The 21,501-nt window shown below is 40.3% G+C and overlaps 1 protein-coding gene across 3 annotated transcripts in view; it reads right to left on the reverse strand.

Annotated features, from left to right (window-relative positions):
* Positions 1-21,501, reverse strand: part of LOC126336616 (GPALPP motifs-containing protein 1) — a 63,755-nt gene that overhangs the window by 31,519 nt on the left and 10,735 nt on the right. For all 3 annotated transcript variants that reach the window (XM_050000490.1, XM_050000488.1, XM_050000489.1), the window contains exon 3: positions 13,976-14,149. In XM_050000490.1, coding sequence (XP_049856447.1) covers positions 13,976-14,149 — 174 coding nt within the window. The remainder of the gene's footprint in view (positions 1-13,975; positions 14,150-21,501) is intronic.

Raw genomic sequence — 21,501 nt, forward strand, 5'->3', positions numbered from 1 at the left:
CAACAAGTGAATGTGGTAGCAGCTAGGTGTCAATTCTTTAACTGCAAAAAAACTGTTAGAACAAACTTATCACAAGTGGGTAACAGATTTGCAGGGTATAGCAAGGAAATGCACATTCAAATGTGTTTGTGGAGCTTTATATTCTGATGTTATGTTGCGTGATGTGATTGTGTACAATGTACCTGATGTCGAACTCAGAGAACAGATTTTGGAACAATATGATCCATCATTTCAGCACATAGTGCAAATACTAGATCAGTATGATTCAGGTGCCCTGTCAGCCGATAAATTTGAGCAGCCAGCTATTTGTCAGGTTGAGTCACTTGTATACAATCGACCCAGTCCACAGCAGTGGCTTGTGCTCACCACGCTGAGTAAACAACACTTCAAGCCACGTAAGCAGTTCGCTCAACAGGTGGCTACACAGGCGAACATAATCAAGTCTTGCCCTCCGTGTTATTCATGGCACAAATGCCACAACTGCCCCTCCCAACCAGCTCAGTGTTACACTTGTGGTAGGAAAGGACATGTACATTCTGCAAGTTTGCAACAAAACAAACATAGGAATTCTGCCCACTCACAAAAATCTAATCACAAGGCCCACATAATCAATGCACTGTATTCAAAGCCTGCTGCAGGCATTAGCAAAATTAGCAAGCAAACAGTTTCTTCAGTGCTACACTAGTCCAACAAACTTTTTGTTCATTTGCATATTAGTGGAATAAGTGTGAACTTTCGGTTGGACATGGGTGCCTCTGTTAAATTGTTGAATCATCACATATATGAACTATTAGACTCCCCACGCCTGTCTAAAACTAGCACGCAACTGACGGCTTATAATGGACAAGACATTCTCGTTCTCAAAAAATGTACATTGCCTGCATACAAGAACAGTAACTTTTATGGTGCTACAATCACATGACTGAGAGAACATATTTGGTCCTGATTATTTGATTTTTTTGCTTTAACATTCAGGACAATGTGTTGTTCGTGTCTGCATTCCATGCACAAGAAAGTATAGACTTGCTAAAAGAATTACCGAAGCTCTTTTCTGAAGGTTTTGGCACGGCTAACAATTTTATTGCACATATTACTATGAAAGACAATGCTGAGTCAAAATTTTGCCAGTCCAGAACTGTTCCCATTGCAGAATGGGACAAAGTCACTGCTGAACTTAAAAAATTGCAAGATAGTGGAGTTATTATCCCCATACAAGACAGTCAGTGGGCAAGTTCACTGGTTTTGCTCTCCAAACCTTCAGGCTGCATTCCCCTCTGTGTTGACTAAGTCTACAATCAACTCACAAACAGTGATTGATACTTATCCATTGCCAGACCAGAAGAATTCACAGACAGATTAGGCGCTGGATGCTACTTTTCAAAAATTGATTTGCGCAACACGTGTCTTCAAATACCGCTCGATGATGAATCTCAAAAAGTCTGTGACATAAATACTCGTTTGGGTTTGTTTAAATATTTGCATTTGCCTTTTGGCAGTGCTTCCACCCACCATTTTGCAATGGAGCAGCTGAGTGCACAAGTGCCAAACTGTTCAAACTATCTGGACAATATTGTAGTAGCAGGTCGTACATTTGAAGAACATCTTGCAAACTTGCGTGCTTTATTTCATGTGTTATCTGATGCTGGATTAAAATTTAGACTGGACAAGTCTGATTTTTTTTTAAACCGGAGCTGCAGTATCTTGGTCATGCTATGAACAGTCAAGGTATACATCCTATTCAGTCACATTTGTTAGCCATTTGACAAGTTCCTCGAAACGTCACAGAACTGCAATCAGTTTTAGGGAAAATGAACTATTATATTCGGTTCATTCTGAATTCTGCGCACATCGCGCCTCCATTGCATTGCTTGCGTCAAAAGAATGTCCCTTTTGTTTGGACTGATGAGTGCTAAGTAGCTTTTCAAAAACTTAAAAGACACATTGCTCAGTGATCGATGCTTAGTTCACTTTGATCCTGACCAACCAGTTGTGCTGCAACTTGACGCTTCCTCTTATGGAATCGGTGCAGTGCTGTTGCACAGAATTGGTGATAAAGACAGGCCTATAGCTTTCGCATCAAAAGTGTTGTCCAAAGTTCAGTGCAACTATTCACAAATTGAGAAAGAGGCGTGTATTGTGTGTGGTGTCACCAAATTCCACCACTATTAGTATGGCAGAAAATTCTACTTAGTACCGGATCACAAGTCTTTGCAGTCCTTGTTTCATCTGACGAAACCAGTTCCTGTTCTAACTGCCCAAAAATTGCAAAGATGGGCTTTGTTGTTGTCGCAATACCAGTACGAGATTGTGTATCGTCCAACAGCTCAACATGGTAATGCGGATGCACTTTCACGTCTTCTGATTGATCCTGATACAGACTTTGACGTTTCTGCTGCATCTTGTTGTCACATCGATTCTTAGCATTCTGAATGGCCCTCAGTTCACATCAAATGAATCTGAAACATTCTGTGAATGCAATGGCGTACAGTAACTAACTAGCGCATCATTCGCTTCACAGTCAAACAGCAAAGCAGAATGTTTTGTCAGGATCTTCAAGCAGCAGATGGCCAAACTTCGCTCCGCACACACCAGGGATAAGCATTGCTACTGTTTCTCGCCTCCTATCATTCGCACCTATGGAACGGACAACTTCCAGCGGAACTGTTTCACAGCCGCCGCCATCAGACACTGCTCCACCCTCCTCAGCATCCAGATCCGAAGGAAGGCCGCATATATCACTTCGTGCTGCATGATATGGCCATTTACAGGGTTTTTAGCAGCAGCAGATGGTGGGCGTCAGGCGAGATCGTGTGCCAACTTGACACTTGCATGTATCGTATTTCACGTCCAGATGGCTTGCAGAGACAACATCAATATCGACTTCGCCTCTGTCATGTGCATGATGATCTTTTGCTGTCCCTTTCCCCAGATTCACAGATCCCAAGGACAGAGTAACCAAGCAGCTGCTAGAGGGTGTCTTCATGACACTATGGAATGACCCCATGGAGACAGCGCCATAGCCTCTTCCGCTTCCTACCGTCCTAACGATGGAGCTGGACCTGCCCACACCGCAGCAGTTGCGACTTTCTCCATCTGGTTCATGGCATCAGGAGGTGGACTCATACCCTTCTGGTCTTTTCCGGGGCCTGTTTCCATCAGAGCAAGGGCCGGCTGGTAGGCTACGAACAGAGGCTTGATGTCCCCTGCAGACACAGCTTCCAGTGCGCCAACACTCCTGCCTCCCTTGCCGTTGTCGTGCTTCCTACACAATGACAAACCGTCACTTTGGCGGGGGAGGGGGGTGGAGGTAGGAATATTCCGATGTTCTGGCATAAGGACAAGTGCCAGCATGAAGATCAAGAACAATACAGCAGAGGGGGCTGTGAGTTGACATCAGCAAATAACAAGACGACTAGGATGTCACCACAACAGGTGTGACATCTACACAAAGAGAATAAAAGCGGCACACTGCCTAGCCTCAATGCACTAGAAGAGCCACAGCAATATTAACGATAGCAGTGACTTATGAACTTGTGTGATTAGCTTGCATGGAAATTGTATATATCAAAGGACACTGATTAATGCTTGCAACCTATCGTTTAGAAACGAAAGTTAAATACTCTCAATTCAATTACTGTAATAAATTCCATTAATATGATTTACTTGTATGTTGTCCAGCTATCCAAGGAAACAGCTTCCTAGGCACCTTATAAGAGGCAAGTGGGCAGATCCTCACATACTATGATTTTCCTTTCTTTCAGTTTTCATTTCTCTATGAGATTATGGCTATGTTTAAATCTGATGTGAAGCTATCTTTACTATCGGAGTGGTTTCCTTACACAGTTGTTAAACCATGGCAGGTCTTTTCCATTCCTCAAATCTTTGCTCTACATATATGTGTTTGAGATGTATTGAAAAAAACTCAAGCGTTTTTCTGTTTACACTGAACAGATTAGTGGAGTTAATACTTGTTACTTTTACAGTGTAAAGTCCCCACAGGGTTACTGGAAAATTTCCATGAAAAATTTTGAAGCCTTACTGTGCTGTTGTCAGAGAAAAAAAATGGTTATTGATAAGTGATTACTTTAATTTTAATTTCTTAAACGGATCTGATGGGAAAAGTGATCAAGGTTCTATAATTCACTTACAAGTGAACATCAGTCATAAACTTCCCTATCACAGTAGCTCAAGACAGCAATAATGTATTAAAACAACACGTCGAAGTTATGCATGCATATCCTGTAGTAAATCAACTTTCTGTTCATGACGCACGACAAAAACAGATTACGACATGTTCTATGAGACAGCAATCGATGCATGTGGAGGCAGTGTTTGGCAATAATGTGGATGTGATAGGGAGATCAACTGCAGATTCCCCTGTCACATTCATTGTACGTGTGAGTGGTATTTGTGGTATTTAAGCTGAAGAACTTTTCTTTATTCAAAACACTAATGTGGATGAATTTTAATACGAAAATAAAAATAAATATATGATCAATTAAATATATTTTCAGAAAATATCTGCAATATAGTGTTTAAAGGCCTAAAGCAGAATACCAATTTTTAAAATTTTTCGTTTGGGGGAAGGAGGGACCCGGCTTCTATCCATATTTGACATGTGATTACTGATAGCCTCATCTCAAGGCTGGCAGCCATGAGTTATCACGTTACGTAGCATACCTACATGTACTGGTTGCAAGTACTCAAAGGAAATGATGATGTATTTTAAGAGAATGATTAAAAATTTTGATTTGAGTGAAGTTTGCAATTATTCAATATACGCTTACCATATGTTGGAGATTAGTACAGACAGGTCTTGATTTTTTAGTCCAAGGTTGCAAAAATGTCCAGGGTCTGAGCATCTTATAATTGACAAGGTTTTTTTTCTTTAATTTTAGAACTATATGTTCAATATTGCTTTTTTAAAACATTATTTTGCAGCCCCTTGAACAGGTGCTGACATCAATCGGAAGGTGTGGCTACCAGTTCCCCCACAACTTTTCACTTAGTCATTTGGCAACACAACAGGGGCAATGTGTTTATTTTGTTTTCCTGTGTAAAGTAACTTGTTTAAATGCTTTTTATCATTTTATATGTATTTATTTTTTGTCTCATTGTTCAGCAACGAGCAAAACAAGATGTACTGTATGTTTAATGTTACTCTGTATCAGGAATAAAAATTTTTGAAACTGTTCAAAGACAATAACTAGGAAAGGGTTTATTTCACATAGTACCATGTACTGGAGAATTTTCTGTTGCACGTAAAAAAAAGGGTAATATTACAGGTCATGTGAAAACAGCTGAAAATAGGGGTGCTATTAATGCTACTTTTCATGAAACATAAGACTTTGAAGTTTTTTCAAAAATATATCCTCGGTTAGATCCAAAATATATGGAAAGGCTATCCTAATACAAATTCTAAAATCAACATACAGTATTTGTATCCATTTTTGAAAACTCTATTCCACGCCCCTGGTAGCTGAGTGGTCAGCATGACGGAATGTCATTCCTAACAGCTGAGGTTCGATTCCCGGCTGGGTCAGAGATTTTCTCTGCTCAGGGACTGGGTATTGTGTTGTCCTTATCATCACCATTTCATCCTCATTGACATGCAAGTCGCCGAAGTGGTGTCAACTCTAAAGACTTGCACCAGGCAAACAGTCTACCAGATGGGAGGCCCTAGCTACATGGCATTTCCATTTCCAACTCTTTTCCAAACTATGAAAAAATGATTATTACTAATATTAGGAAGAATTCAAAGATTATTACACACATCAGAGTATCTTCAGAACCAAAAAGAGACATATTCAAATTAGCTATAAAAAGAAGGAATCCAATATTACTTCATGTTATTAAAAGTATGATAACATACTAAAAAGAACTACAGAAGAATTCTTATCTTGTCAGTCAATAAAACAAAGTCAATGTTGAATACCTTTAAAAGAAAGAAAGAAAAAGAACCTTTCGAGATAAAACTGTTTCTATTAAAGAGAATGAGTGAGTCCTGAACAACAGTTAACGTGTAGCAGATATTTGTAATAATTTAAAAAAGTATTTCTTTTTAAAGGTATTAACTGGTTTTGAAAAATCAGCTAGCTCTAACTTCTTGTTTTACTTCTTTTCAAGACATTATCCACTCTGTTCAACTGACATCTGAATTCCTTCCTTGGATCTGCTGATTAAACACACATCAAAAAAAGTTTTGCATCACCCTGATTCCCAGGACTCCTGAAGATAGACATTGACTGTGAATATTGTATGACAGACACAGTCCCTTTGACTGTTCAGAGATGTCACTAACGCCCCCCCTCCCCCGATATGTAAACAACCCCCGCATGAGCAGTGCCTATTAGACGGAGGGGGTCCGACAGCTGATCAGTTCCAGTCATTCCATCAGAAAGTGGTACATGGCTCGTGATGTCTGTAGTTCAACCCTGCCTAGATGGTCAATACTGTGGTTTGATAGGGTCTGCACTGTTACTTTGTGCCAGGAAGGGCTCTCAACAAGGGAAGTGTCCAGGCATCTCTGAGTGAACCAAAGAGATGTTGTTCAGTCATGGAGGAGATACAGAGAGACAAACTGTTGATGACATGCCTCACTCAGGCCGCCCAAGGGCTACTACTGCAGCGGGTGACCGCTAACTACGGGTTACGGCTCAGAGGAACCTTGACAGCAATGCCTCCTTGTTGAATAACGCTTTTCGTGTTACGACTCAAACTGTGCGCAATAGGCTGCATGATGTGCAACTTCGCTCCCAACGTCCATGGTGAGGGTCACTTTGCAACCACAACACCTTGCAGCGTGGTACAGATGGGCCCAACAACACGGTGAATGGACTGCTCAGGACTGGCATCACGTTCTCTTCACCGATGAGTGTTGCATATGCCTTCAACCAGACAATCGTCGGACACATGTTGGGAGGCAACCCAGTCAGGCTGAATGGCTTAGACACACTGTCGAGCAAGTGCAGCAAGGTGGGGATTCCCTGCTGTTTTGGAGTGGCATTATATGGGGCCAACATACGCCACTGGTGGTCATGGAAAGCGCCATAACGGCTGTACGATATGTGAATGCCATCCTCCGACCTATAGTGCAACCATATCGGTAGCATATTGGCGAGGCATTCATCTTCATGAATGACAATTTGCGACCCCATTGTGCACATCTTGTGAATGACTTCCTTCATGACAATGATATCGCTCAACTAGAGTGGTCAGCATTTTCTCCAAACATGAACCCTATCGAACATGCCTGGGATAGATTGAAAAGGGCTGTTTATGGAGGACATGACCCACCAACGTCTCTGAGGGATTGACACAGAATCGCAGTTGAGGAGTGGGACAATCTGGACCAACAGTGCCTTGATGAACTTGTGAATAGTATGCCATGACAAATACAGGCATGCATCAATGCAAGATGACATGCTACTGGGTATTAGAGGTACCGGTGTGTATAGCAATCTGGACCACCACGGCTCTGAAGGTCTCGCTGCTGTATGGTGATACGACATGCAATGTGTGATTTTCATGAGCAATAAAAAGGGCGAAAATGATGTTTATGTTGCTCTCTAGCCCAATTTTCTGTACAGAGAACTCTTGGAACCGAGGTGATCCAAAACTTTTTGATGTGTGTATTTTCAGCGGTAAACCTCAAATTTTCTATTTATTCTCCAGAATTTTAAAGATTAATGCCCTTTTAAATTCCTACTTGGGTCATTTTTACTGATTCCTCAATGTACAGACTGAGTAACAACAAAAGTGGGGTAGCAGGAGGGGGATAAGGTATAGCCCCAACTAACTCCCTTCCCAATTTTGAGTCTCCCTTTCAAGTTTCTAAACTCTTATACTGCAGTCTGGTTACTGAACAAGTCATAGATAACCACTCTCTTCCTGTATTTTATTCCTGCAACTTTCCAAATTTGGAAGAGCATACTCCAGCCAACAATGTCTAAAGCTTTCTCTAAATCTACAACTACTATAAATGTAGATTTGCCTCTTTTTAATCAAATCATAGGGGAAATATTGTCTGGTGTGTTATTACATTTCTCTGGAACCCAAATTGACCTTCCCCCTAGTTGGTTTCAACCAATGTTTCCATTCTATTGTAAACAATTCTGCTAGTATGATTTGTTAAATTGATGGTGCAGTGTCAGCACCTGCCTTCTTTGAAATTGATATTATCAAAGACCTTAATAATTCAGAAGAAATGGCACCTACTCCAGATGCCATGTTTCCACTAAGGTCTTTCTGAGCCTTGTCAAATTCTCCTCACATTATCACATCTTCCTTCTCAACTTTATCTACTTCGACTTCATTTTCTATAACACTATCTTAATGTTTCTTTCCTTTATATAGCCATCCTATTCAACTTACAGCCTCCCCTTCTGTGAGTAACACTTTATTTCCACTTGAACTGTTTATATTCATACAAATTCTCTGTCTCCAAAGGTTTATTTAATTTTCCCATATGTGATATCCTCCTTTCCCAATCAGGAATGCATTTTTCTTCTAGCCATTCCTGTTTTCCATGTTACACTTCCTGTTAATATGATTTTTTACATCTTTACATTCCATTTTGCTGTTTTTTTCCCTCCCTTTCATCACTTAAGTTCAATATCTCGCATGTTACCCATGGATTTTTACTAAGACCTATCTTTTTTATCTTCTTGTTCCTCCACTGCCTTCACTGTCTAATCTCTCATAGCTACGCATTGGTCTTCTGTTGTGTTTCACTCCCCGGTTTCAGTAAATAGTTGTCTAAAGCTCCCTTTGGTTATTTCAACTTATCCAGGTCTCATCTCATTAATTTTCTAGCACTCCATAATTTCTTGAATACATATCTGCAGTTCATAACCAATAAATTAGGTCAGTCCATACTGGGTATGTTTTACTGTTTGTGATGCATCTGCCTCTAGGCATCTTCCACAATTCTTGGACTAAATGTTTGCACGACTAAACTGCACTCTGTGCATAATTCTACGAGGTGGCTTCCCCATTCATTCCTTTCCTCCAATCCATGGTATCCTACAACTTTTCTTTCTCTTCCTTTTCCTGCTACCACATTACTGTCAATTGAATTTTCACCTTCCTTAACCATCTGAAGAATTTCTTTTATCTCCTCACACATTCTTTCAACCTCTCCGTCATCTGTGGAGTCAGTCCACACATAAACTTGTAATAAATAGTGAATGTTGGGTTTGTATCTATCTTGACTACAGTAATATGTTCACAAAGCTGTTTATAGCAGCTTATCTGTTTCCTTGTGTTCTTTTTCATTATCAGACCCACTTCTGTATTACTGCTACTCGAATCTAAGCCACACTTTTTTTTCGGTATTTGTACTCCAAAAAATGCCTGCGATTTAGAATTGAGTGCAAAGCACCTGAAGTTCTGAAAAATGTTGGTAGGTGCTGCCACAACTAACTTCTGCCATCGAATATATGTAGCACTACACAGGCATGCTTTGCAGGCACAAAGATAAATACTGGCACCAAAACCTCTGCCTCAGTAAATAAATTTAAAAAAGGTGGAAGTCGAGATTTTTTTCTCCGCCTTGAGTTTCGGTCACTGCTTTTTCATACATTATCCATCGAAGTAAATACAAATTCCGTATTGTTCATCTTCAAATGTAGCAGCATTTCAATGTACTACGAAAATACGACTAGCAAGACTGTTTGGGATGTTTATCTCTCTACGTTCTGAATTTTTTCCTACCTGTGAGAAGAGATGGTTGCTAATAGGAACTTATATAAATTGTGAATCACATGAGTATTCTCTTCACCATAAGAATAATAAGAGTATAAACATTTTGCCATGTGTTGCTTCGTGTTTGCAGCTATCTCATTTAAATCCTGTCTGCCTAACAAACTACGAAACTAGAGTGAGACAACAACAAACGCGGAAGAATATACATATCATGTCATGTTTATATTCGTATTATTCTTATGTCTAATAGTGATACAGTCAGAAACGAAGCATGGCAATGGACTAGATTTTTAAATCTAAGATGACTCTTATTTCTGTGCAAAATGTAATGTACTAAAGTGGCGCCTGCAAAGATTTTCAAACGGAGAAAATTTTTCTCTAAACTCTCATTCAGAACATCTTCTATCATACGCAGTGTGTTACTTGGTTCTTGTTGATCATTATCAAAGAAAGCAGCAGTGTTAAGTAACAACAAATTTTTATTTAGTAAGTCTATGACATATAGCAGTCTTTTGCCATTGTTTCACTAATGAGATGACTCCTCTTCTAAAAAAAAAAAATATGTAAGCGGTGGTAGTGCGCATAAAAGCAAGCGATGCCGCGAGCAGCGGCAGGTCGTAAACACGCACTATCAGAATGCGACAAACAATGCATGACAGACTACAGTAATGCATTTTCAGCTTAGAGTGACATAAATACCTATAACAAAGAGAACGGCACTTATCAGATCAAAGAAAAATAAGCAATCAATTCAAACCAGACGAAGCACGTGAAAAAAGGAGGGGTACCCTAATAAATATGGACGGAGCGCCTGACGCATAGCAATGGATACCTGGTAAAGCTTAATTGCTAAGCTTACTACGCAAACCAAACTACTGTAGCTGTATCGTCATTCATTCGACCTAAATTGTATCTCATACTACAATGGACCAAATTTGTTTCGATTTGGAGGTGCGGCCTAAAACTTCTCTCTCCCCTTGAATTTCAAGTCTCAAATTTTAGGTGCGGCTTAGATTTGGGAAAATTTTTTTCCTTGACTTCAAGTCTTCATTTTCAGGTGCGGCTTCGATTCGAGTGCGGCTTAGATTCGAGTAAATACGGTAATTGATTTTATGTTGACGAACATGTACTCAACTGACCAGAAGTCCTGTCCTTTCTGCCTGTACACTTCACCAGTTCTCACTATATCTAACTTTAAGTTATCCATTTCTCTTTTCAAATTCTCTAACCCATCAACCCAATTAAAGGACCTAACATTCCACACCCCAACCATTAGAATACCAGACCTGTTTTTTTTTCTTTTTTTTTGTGACAGCATCCTCATACATATTTCCTACCTGTAAATCAGAATGGGGAACTACTTTTAATCAGGAGGGTGCCATCATCATGATTAAACCATACAGAAGAACTTCATGTCTACAAAAAATGTAACAGTTGTATTGTTTTCAGCCATTTGAAGTATCAACATAGCATGACATATTGGCTAATGTTACAAAGCCAGACCAATCAATCATTGAGGCCATCACTCCTGTAGTTATTGAAAAGGTTGCTGCCCCTCTTCAGGAACTACATTTTCGTCAGACCTCTCTACAGATACTCCCGCAATGCGGCTCTGCTGATGGTACAACCATGTGTATTGTTAAGGCACACAAGCTGTCCCACTGTGGCAACGTCCATGGTTGTCAACTTTGGAACACTGAAATAAATACATATTAAACATAATTTACATACTTTTATTCTTGAGGTGAATTTCAGCCCTGGCAATAAACGCCTATAAATGTACATACACTATTTTAGATTTCGTAAAGTAGGTTGAGCAGCTCACTCAGTCCCCAGGATGAAAGGACACCCTACACACTCACCAAAGCTAGCTCGCGCGCTCTCTCTCTCTCTCTCTCTCTCTCTCTCTCTCTCTCTCTCTCTCTCTCTCTGTGTGTGTGTGTGTGTGTGTGTGTGTGTGTGTGTGTGTGTGTGTAATTGGTTTCGTGGGGCCTGGAGTGGAGTTGGCTAAGGGGCACATGACTGGTATGTGATGTTATTACAGTGATTACAAAATCAAGTCATATTTAAAGAGAGTTTGGCAGTATTAGCCCACTTATCACTGCACCTCTTCTGGCCTGGCAGCATGGACTGATTCACTTGAGAAGGGTGTCAAAGCTGCTGTAACTGGCCCTTGATATCCTGCATAATGGCACTGGGGCAGAGTTGATGTCCAAACAGGTCCACAAATTTTATCAGGGAGATCTGGGTATCTTATTGACCATAGGAGTACCTCAGCATCACATACAGTTCATAGAGGTACGTACAATGTGTGTACAAGCAGTGTCCTGTCGAAAAATGACAACACAATAGTATCATACATGAGCAAACACGTGAGGGCACAGGCTGTTCGTGAAGTACCCCTGTGCTGTCGAGAATTACTACAACCACTTCCAGCTGTGACTAACATTTTTTGGATGGCAAGAGACAGAGTGGTATTGGGTTGCAAGGCTCACATCTCTCTCAAGTCAATTAACTTCTCTGGGTAATCAGCTACGTCGATCTCCCAAAAGCTTCTTCTCTGAAGGCTATAGCTGGTTAAGGGAATTTACTAAACTACTACTCTATCCTTGAAATAATTTGGGGGAGTATCTGTAGAGAGGTCTGACAAACATGTGGTTCCTGAAGAGGGGCAGCAGCCTTTTCAATAACTACAGGAGCGATGGCCTAATGATTGATTGGTATGGCTTTGCAACATTAGCCAATATGTCATGCTATGTTGGTACTTCAAATGGCTGAAAACAATACAACTGTTACATTTTCTATAGACATGAAGTTCTTCTGTATGGTTTAATCATGATGATTCAGTTCAATCACTTTATATTTTCAATGTCCACAGACACCAACTTCTGCAAGGTAACTTAGTCCTTAAATATTAGACTCATTTACACATGTTCAAATATCATTGGTTTGATAACCAAATAATTTATGAACATCATACAAGTGTCTTGCTATGTTCACAGCCAAGACATAAAGTAAGTTAAAAGTCTTCAGTCTCAAGCAAGTCCAATACATGAATGAACATAGAAATCTATATTCAATTGTTCACTAGTCTTTTTACAATCAACACAGACACTAAAGAGTACAGAATACTACATAAAATTTCCTTGTTCTTCTCGACCCATACACAGAAACTCTGTGGACCGTACAGCAGGTACTTGTCTGCCACCATTCAGCCACCGGGTCCATCTCTTTCTCGTAACTGTTTTTAGAATGCACATACAAACAGGCGATGCGCAGTAGGGCATATCTGTGTCTCCCACACACCTCTAAAATATCAGATGTTCGAAACGGTGGAAGGCCTAGTGGTACTAGAATTTACTCCGAAATTCTCGAAGCACTACATAACCAGCTGTCACACCTGATGGCTCCCCACACCATGATGCCAAAAGTTCCATCGCTGTGCCTCTCCAAAACATTGGAAGAATAGGGCCTCTCCGACATCACTGCCACACTCACCTACAATGGTCATCCAGGGTAGTGCAGAACTGTGATTCATCGCTGAACACAATGCAGGCCATTCACCAGTAGTCCATGCTTCCCAATCATGGCACCACTACAGCCATTTGTGCTGTGATTTAATGGCAGCCTACACTTTTGACAGTACTTCCCTAGTCTGACTGCTGACAGTACCTGACCTATGGTGTGGGATGACACAGAATACTTCAGGGAGTCCACTACTTTTTCACAAATGGCAGGAGCACACGTGGTGGTCAGACAAGGCCAACCAGCATCTTGATGGCGAGTATGCCTGTCCTCTTGTTCCCATGCAGTCCAACATCATGCCACTGTCACGTTCGAATGCCCCTCAAATCTGGATATTGCACAATCTGACTAGCTGGCCAAATGGAGATCCACAATGACAAAACTGTATCAGGTGCTGATTATGCCATCTCACATGCGTGCATGGCATCTCAGAGTCCTTCACAGTGATAATTCAACACATGATGCTGTTCATGCCCCTGATGTATCCTACCTCATGCCCCTGTTATACCCTACTAGGCCTGGTAACGACACTAAACGTGAACAACCTCTAGTGGCTGTTCTACCAGTCACAGACAATTGCAACTGTAATCATTCACATACTCACTGACTGTGTGTACATGTACAAAGTTACAATGTCATCCAACCATGTCTGCACAGTGCCTGACATGGAACAGGTAACACCCATATACAAAATTTATGTTATCCATTGTAAAGATGGCAAGAATTTCATTTGAAGCAACAATACCTGATGTGATGCCTTTCTTTCTCTGTCTTCTGGTGTGTCTGTCCACACTGAGCGATCTCCTGTATTTGGCGCAGCTCGTGCCCGAAACTGCCGTGGTCCCAGGCCAAACTGATTAGCTTTCTCAGGAGGAAGTTCAAGCATCCAGGCTTCACGTTTCTGTTTTTGGTCCTCTTCCTGCAACCAAAACTTTATTACATTCATGAAGGAACAAAGCCTGGTAATACTATTGCTAAAAATGTACAAACATAAGCAAAGCTAACAAATAATATTAATCAGAGTGAAGTACCTGTTCCTACAATTTTTGTCACCATGTCAGCCACTTGGAGTTGTTATCATCTTCAAATAAACAAACTTAATGGATATATTTCTACTGAAAATTTTTTTAGAACTAATGTGAATGGCAGCTACACCAGGGGGTCCCAACCTTTTCCTCTGACACTACACTTTAAGAATTCTGACGGTTAATAAAATTTTAAAAACAGAAAATTTGTTTTATGCAGTGATTAGTTCAATCTTAAATCATGGCTAATAATACAGTAATCATGTCCACCCCAATAGCTGAATGGTCAAACAGAGAGCTCAGTTTGGTTCGCATTGCAAAATAATTTAAAAATATAGTTGTATTACAGACAGTTGTACTTTGAGCATTGTCCATTATCGTTCGTAGCCTTTTGACAAGCAATTACACAAAAGTTTCATTTGTCTGGGACCAGAATAGCGGTGTTTGTGGCCATACTAAGCGGACGCACTGTGGCGCTTCTGTTTGGATTTTACGACTTTATATTCAGTCTCTGCATGACAGTATTGTGTAAAATTGTGATTGTGGAGATGCAGCATTTTAGTTCCCTTGTTTTCACGAGCTGTTAACTGCTCACATGGCAACCATGTTTCTCAGGAAGCTTACCCTAGAATCTGGATTTGACAAAGCAACCTGTAATGTTCAGCCAAGTTCACTGGAAATTCATTACTGAATTGTTGATGTTTTTGGTTTTACTTTGGATCAGACATACACTGTTTATTATGACTTGGAGTAATACTGCTTTTTTGTGAAACTGCTTTCCCCATTGGTGCTGGAACGGATTTTGCAAAAATTTGAAGGAAAAGCTGAAATCCACCATCGTGATAATTTGCTGAGTACAGTCACCATTTCAAATGCTGATGTTTATTATAAACAAGCGCGAGTATTTAATTTGCCCCCTGATGCAGAAAACTGCTACTTAAAAGACATATTATCTAAATATGGAGACATCAAGCAAATTCGTGATGAACGGTGGTCAAGCCAACATAGATTGTGTGGTGTTTGTTCTGTCAATATGCATGTCAAAGGAAACATTCCATCTCATATTTTGATTTGTGGCTACAAAATGCACGTTATTTACAATGGACAGACTTTGACTTGTCACATACGTAATGAAAGTGGGCATCTTCAGCAAAACTGTCCAAAAAAGATGTTTGTATTGGAGAATAATTTACAACAGCATAAAAGGTTAACACTGGCTGATCTTGTGACCGAAAATCAGATGACTGGTGGTGAAGTTTCCAGCACTATGGGAAATGTGGATGACAGGCCACGAAATACTCTTGAAGCATGTCCACCTTTACTCAGGAAAGACACTGTAGACAATCTGGCTGGAAAAAGTAGTATAGCCGCTAACAAGAGACGACAAACTTGTGACGGCAGTAGCACATATGAAGATATCAACCCGTCGCTGAAGGCTGTAGGTGAAATTCAGAAAACAGTACTGGAAACTACTGTTCCAGACACTATTGTCAGCAGAGATTCAAACTCTTAGTCAAGTATACCAGTAGACAAATTGAGTACATCACCATCAACCGAACAGGTCGAAGTGACATCGCAGTCCCACTCTGTAGCGCTGGATGCACCAGTAGATGGCAATGCGCTCGTCTTGGTGATGCCACAACCTCACGTTGCGGTACTGCTACATCAATCAATGCAGACAGATTCATTCACGGATGCAACTGAAAGCAAACATGAGGAGGTAGCGAGTGATTGTCAATAACAAGCAACGCCACAGCCCAAATCCCAAGACGAAAGTGATCATAGAAGTGACCAGGCATTAGAAGAATTTTTGCAAACTGTGTCTGCGCCACCTTTGGCAGAAGAGATGGTGGCGCACGACCCAAAGATTCACCAGCGCCACCCTCGGTGGAAAACTACTCAGGGGGTGGGCGGAGCAGACATTTGGTGAAGGCCAGCATCACAAGAAAAGTAAAAAGACAGGTTCTAATGCAAACCGGGATGGTGGTCTCCTGGCAGAGTCTCAGGAAGTATCTGGCATGGAATGGCGTGAAATGATAGACTAGCGGGGACAAAAGGTCATTCCCCTATGTTACAGTCATAAACAATTACCACGCTAAAGATTAATAGGATACAGTCGGATGTTAAAATAGCTGCTCTGAAACAGTTTCTGTATGAGTCACCAACGGACATTGCTGTCCTACAGGAAGCGGTATTCCTACAATTAAAATTTTCCAATTATGTTGATTTTTACAATATTTCCACTGAAACGAGTGTTGGTATGGCCATTTTAGTTAGAGAAGACATCCTCATACATAACATTGATAAATTAGAATTGGGGCAAGGTATTGGAATAAATGTATCTGGAGTTACTATCATCAATTTATATGCGCCTTCTGGCAGCAGCAATAGAGCTGCAAGGGCCACATTCTTTAATGAAAGCGTAATTTATTTACTGTGGAAAAACCCCCTCCAACTTATAATAGGAGGAGATTTTAATTGTGTATTGAGTCGAAAGGATCAATTCCCCAACTTCAATTACTCAACTGACTTGAGATGTCCTGTTGTTGTAGTTTTAAAATTAATTGCGTGGGAAATAAAATACCCAACAATGGTGAACTTCACTCATATTGTTGTGAATTCCTGTAGTAGAATTGACAGAATTTATGTATTGGAAATTTAGCAGATAAAGTACTGAAAATAGATACTGTTCCCGTTAGTTTTTCCGATCACAGTGCGTTGTTGACCTGTGTAAATTTAACACCACAACCTACCCGACGAGTAAGAAGCCAGGGCAATCTAAAAATATCATTATTATCAGAAGAAGACTTAGAAGGTGCCCTAACCAGAGGTTGGGAAATGTGTCTCCGTTCACTGAACAACTTCCCAAGTGTGATAGAATGGTGGAGCCAACGAGCGAAACTGAAGGTAAGGAAAGTTTTAATATCTTTTAGATATGGCCAGAGAAAGAACACAGACTGTAGAATTCTACTACAACATGCTAAGGGATCTCTACAATCAGATACATGCAATTCCTAAAAGATTAAAAGACATCAAGCAAATAAAAGCAAAATTAATAAGTCTGAAATGTAAGGAACTGGAGGGACTTAAAATAAAATCCAAAGCAAAGTCAGTCACTGAAGATGAGACTGCTGCATTGTACCACCTTGTCAGACACGCCAAGAATAGAAGAAGTAGTTTCATGGATGAACTTCAAATTGATGATGGTACCATAATCAACAACCAGAAGGAAATAATTAAAGAGATCTCAGTGTACTATGAACGTATGTATGCGTCAGGGAAAACAAACGAAGAAGAATACCATGAGCTCTTTGGTACATATCTTCCACAAATATTGCGAGATGATGATGAAAACATTTCTTTGGACATCACCAAGGAAGATGTATTAAAAATCGTGTGCAGCTTCCCTGCTAGGAAATCTACAGGACCTGACGGACTACCCATTGAATTCTATAAACAATTTTGGACCCTAATAGGAGAAAAGTTAACCGAAATTGTCAATGAAGTCTTACAGGGAAAGCCAGTGCCTGCAGAGTTCAAACAATGCAAAATCGTATTGACCCCAAGAACAGAGGCTGCAAAAAAATAAACAACCTGTGGCCGATTTCGGTTTTAAATTCGGATTATAAAATTATAGCTCGAGTAATTAACAAGTGAGCTCGAGTAATTAACAAGCACTATACTCCATGCACTGCTGATACCATAGGCCAACAGCAGACTTCTGCTTTTAGAAGGACGATTTTACAAACTGCAGCTTTGTATCGTGATGTCATTGCGCTAACGCAGGCAAGTAACATAAAATGTGGACTGCTTTTCATAGACTTCCATAAGGTATTTGGTCAAATTAATCACACATACCAGATAGAGAGAATGCAAAGAATAGACTTCCTGCCAAAAACCAATGACATAATCAAAAACATGGCAATGAGTGTTACTGCACAAATCTCCGTTTAACTGTCAACTGACAAAACAAATTGAAATAGAAAGAGGTGTTACATAAGGAAGCCCCTTACCCGTGCTCCTGTTCATTATATCGCTGGAACCTTTCCTGAGACAGCTACAGCACAGGCTGACAGGCATTACCATTCAACGAACAAAGACCGTGGTAGGTGCAAGACCGTGGAGGTGCTTATACGGACGATGTAGGCATAATCATCAGAGACCACTCAGACGTGACACAAGGGAAAATGAAAACAAAAGTAAATTTCTAAATATAAAACGGCTTGCTAACTTGCACATTGAGTGGGTGAACCATGTTAATGAACACAAAGCTCTTGGAATAGCATTGACAACTTCTCTTCTAAAAATGATAGCAATGAATTGGCGGGAGGCCGCAAGAAAAATCAAGGGAGCTTTGATTGAAAACTGTCAATGTAGCATAGACCAGTTCCAGAGAAAACTGTTTATCAACATATATATTTTATCCAAGGCCTACTACATAGCACATAGCACAGGTTCTCCCCATTCCATCAATGGTGGCGAAGACTATCATGTCCACCTTAGCAAAGTTTTTGTGGAAAAGGGAGTTGTTTAGAGTGCCAGGGAAGACAGCAGTTTTAGATACGGGCAATGGAGGAATGGGACTAATCGACATCAAGTCTAAAGCAATGGTACTGTATGTCAAATGAACATGGAGCATAATGTGTATCGATCCATGGTGCATTTCAGCAAAACTATAAGACATTGCCAGGCCAGAAAGTGTAGAGCCACCAATAAATATACAAAAAATAAGTTTTAAACTAAAACATATTATGGAGTATTATCTTGAACTAAGCTATCTCAGGAAAAAGCTTTTAAACTCCAAAAATGTTACAGCGAAGGCGATTTTAGCTGAAAGACAGAAACATGAAAGGAAAAATAACACAGAAACTAAATATGCTGGAGTAGCATGTAATGTGGTCTGGAAAAACATCAGTAGTGATGTTCTTTTGTCTGACATGAGAACAGTGTGGTACAAGATAGTCAGTAACATCATCAGCACTAATGAGTTCCTCTTTGCCATCAGTTTAAGTGACACTAACCTCTGCAGCAAATGCAACCTCATTGATAGTATGCCTCATCGTTACACATGTGGAGATCGGATTATCAACTGGAGGTGGACCAAGGAGAAAATTGCTCAAATAACAAGAACTTCAGCAAACAACGTACAGACTAACATTTTCTTCAGAGCAGAAGAAAGTTACTACCCTCAGGCAAAAAATAGCGCAGTGATTTGGTTAATGGGCAAATATACAAGTTACATATTTAACAATATTGGGAGCGATGAACATATTGAATATAAGATGTATATGGAAAATGAATTCAATAAAACACTTAAGTATCAGAATCATAATAAGAAATATGGTAACATGGTCCGAATTGTCTTCAACAGAATGTGTATAGGTTAGGAACTGGATTCCTCATGGAGAGTGGATGGGTTGTGTCACGTTTCTGACCCTAACCTCACCTACAAGTCACACATGAAAAATAAATCAGTAGTACAGCAAAATACAAGAATATGGCGACAAACATCTGGGGTCTGTTATAAAGGAAGATCTTGAACTCCCTAAGGATGCATTTAGAAAGCTGGAACTGACAAAAATAACAGTGAAGGACTTTGCAATGTCGCTGTTCGGGACTGCTCTTCTGTCCACGTAATTTACCCTGGTAGGAACACACATCAAGGATTTACTGACTGATTAATTTTTGTCTGGGAAATGATGATAAGGAACCTCAGGCTGCAGAAAAAGAAAATGTGCATGATGAACTGCCACCAGTTGAAGGTGACAGTGGAGGTGCTAAATATGTGCTACTGTTAAAGACTGCATATCATTCCACTTTCTTTGAATGCTGTAATTTATGACTGCAATTATCTGTCACCTTATTTATGTCATTTCATTGTAAGTTAGCCATTTTTGTTATTGTTTTTGTTGAATTAAAAAAAAAAAGTTCAGCGTAATGGACTGCCGTCCTAAGGGGCCCGGGTTTGATTCCCAGCTGGGTCAGGGATTTTCTCCTCTCAGGGACTGGGTGTTGTGTTTTTCTTCATCATCATTTCATTCCCATCTGGTGCACAGGTCGCCCAATGTGGCGTCGAATGTAATAAGACCTGCACCAAGGCGGCCAGACCTGTCCCATAAGGGGCCTCCCGGCCAATGACGCCAAACGCTCATTTCCATTTTTTCCTTACAGAAATCATAAGATCTTAAAACCACAATTAGTATCATCAAAATGTCAAAAAAGTCACCATGTTATTAATTGTTTTTCACAGAGCACTTATTAACTTCCTGGTGAACACCAGTGTTTGGCAGAACACAATTTGGGAAACACTGATCTACATACAGAAGTAAAAGTGCCAACTGTAGGCCTAACAATAGTCCATCTCACCGTTGTGTCCTCAGTGATAAAGAGAAGTTCCAGTAACAATACTGAAATTAAATAGAAAAATAATATTGAAAGTAAAGACAGAGCTGGGACACAGCAGAAGCAGACACACATAGGATGAGAAACTTGTTGGTAGAGGTCAGAGGGCGAGGATGAGAGAATCCTGTGAAGTAAGTTAGGAGACATAGTTAATGAAGCAAGGGCTAGATAGTAATATAATAAGTTATGACAGGATTTATGAAGGCAATCCTTATACAATCGATCACAGCACAGTTAGTCGGTGGGCAAGCAGGTTGCGTGAACAAAGCGGGCACGGCAATATTGAGGATTGTCCTCGCAGCAGGCCTCGTACTGCACACACTCCAGACAATGTCACACTACGTTGGGATAGGGGAAGTAAGTGTTTGCAGAATACTGAAAGTGTTGGCATTAAAAAAGGTTTATGCCAGTTGGGTTCCCAGGATGTTGACAGTGGCTCACAAAGAAACAAGAAAAACAGTATGCAGTGAACTTTAGGAACAGTACGAGAATGGTGAAGATGAATATCTGGGAAGAATTGTGACAGGTGATGAAACATGGTTCCATCATTTTTCACCAGAGATGAAGAGGCAATCAATGGAGTGGCATCATGCAAATTCACCCAAGGAAAAAAAAAATTCAAAACCACACCTTCTGCTGGAAAAGTTATAGCTATGGTGTTTTTCGATTCCGAAGGACTCTTGCTTGTGGACATCATGCCAAGTGGAACTGCCATAAATTCTGACGCATATGTGATGACACTGAAGAAACTTCAAGCTCGACTGAGTCATGTTCAACCACAACGGCAAAAGCAGAATGTTTTGCTGTTGCACAACATTGCACACCACATGTCAGTCAAAAAACT

Source organism: Schistocerca gregaria, chromosome 2, assembly GCF_023897955.1.
Source record: "Schistocerca gregaria isolate iqSchGreg1 chromosome 2, iqSchGreg1.2, whole genome shotgun sequence".
Classification (NCBI taxonomy): Eukaryota; Metazoa; Arthropoda; class Insecta; order Orthoptera; family Acrididae; genus Schistocerca; species Schistocerca gregaria.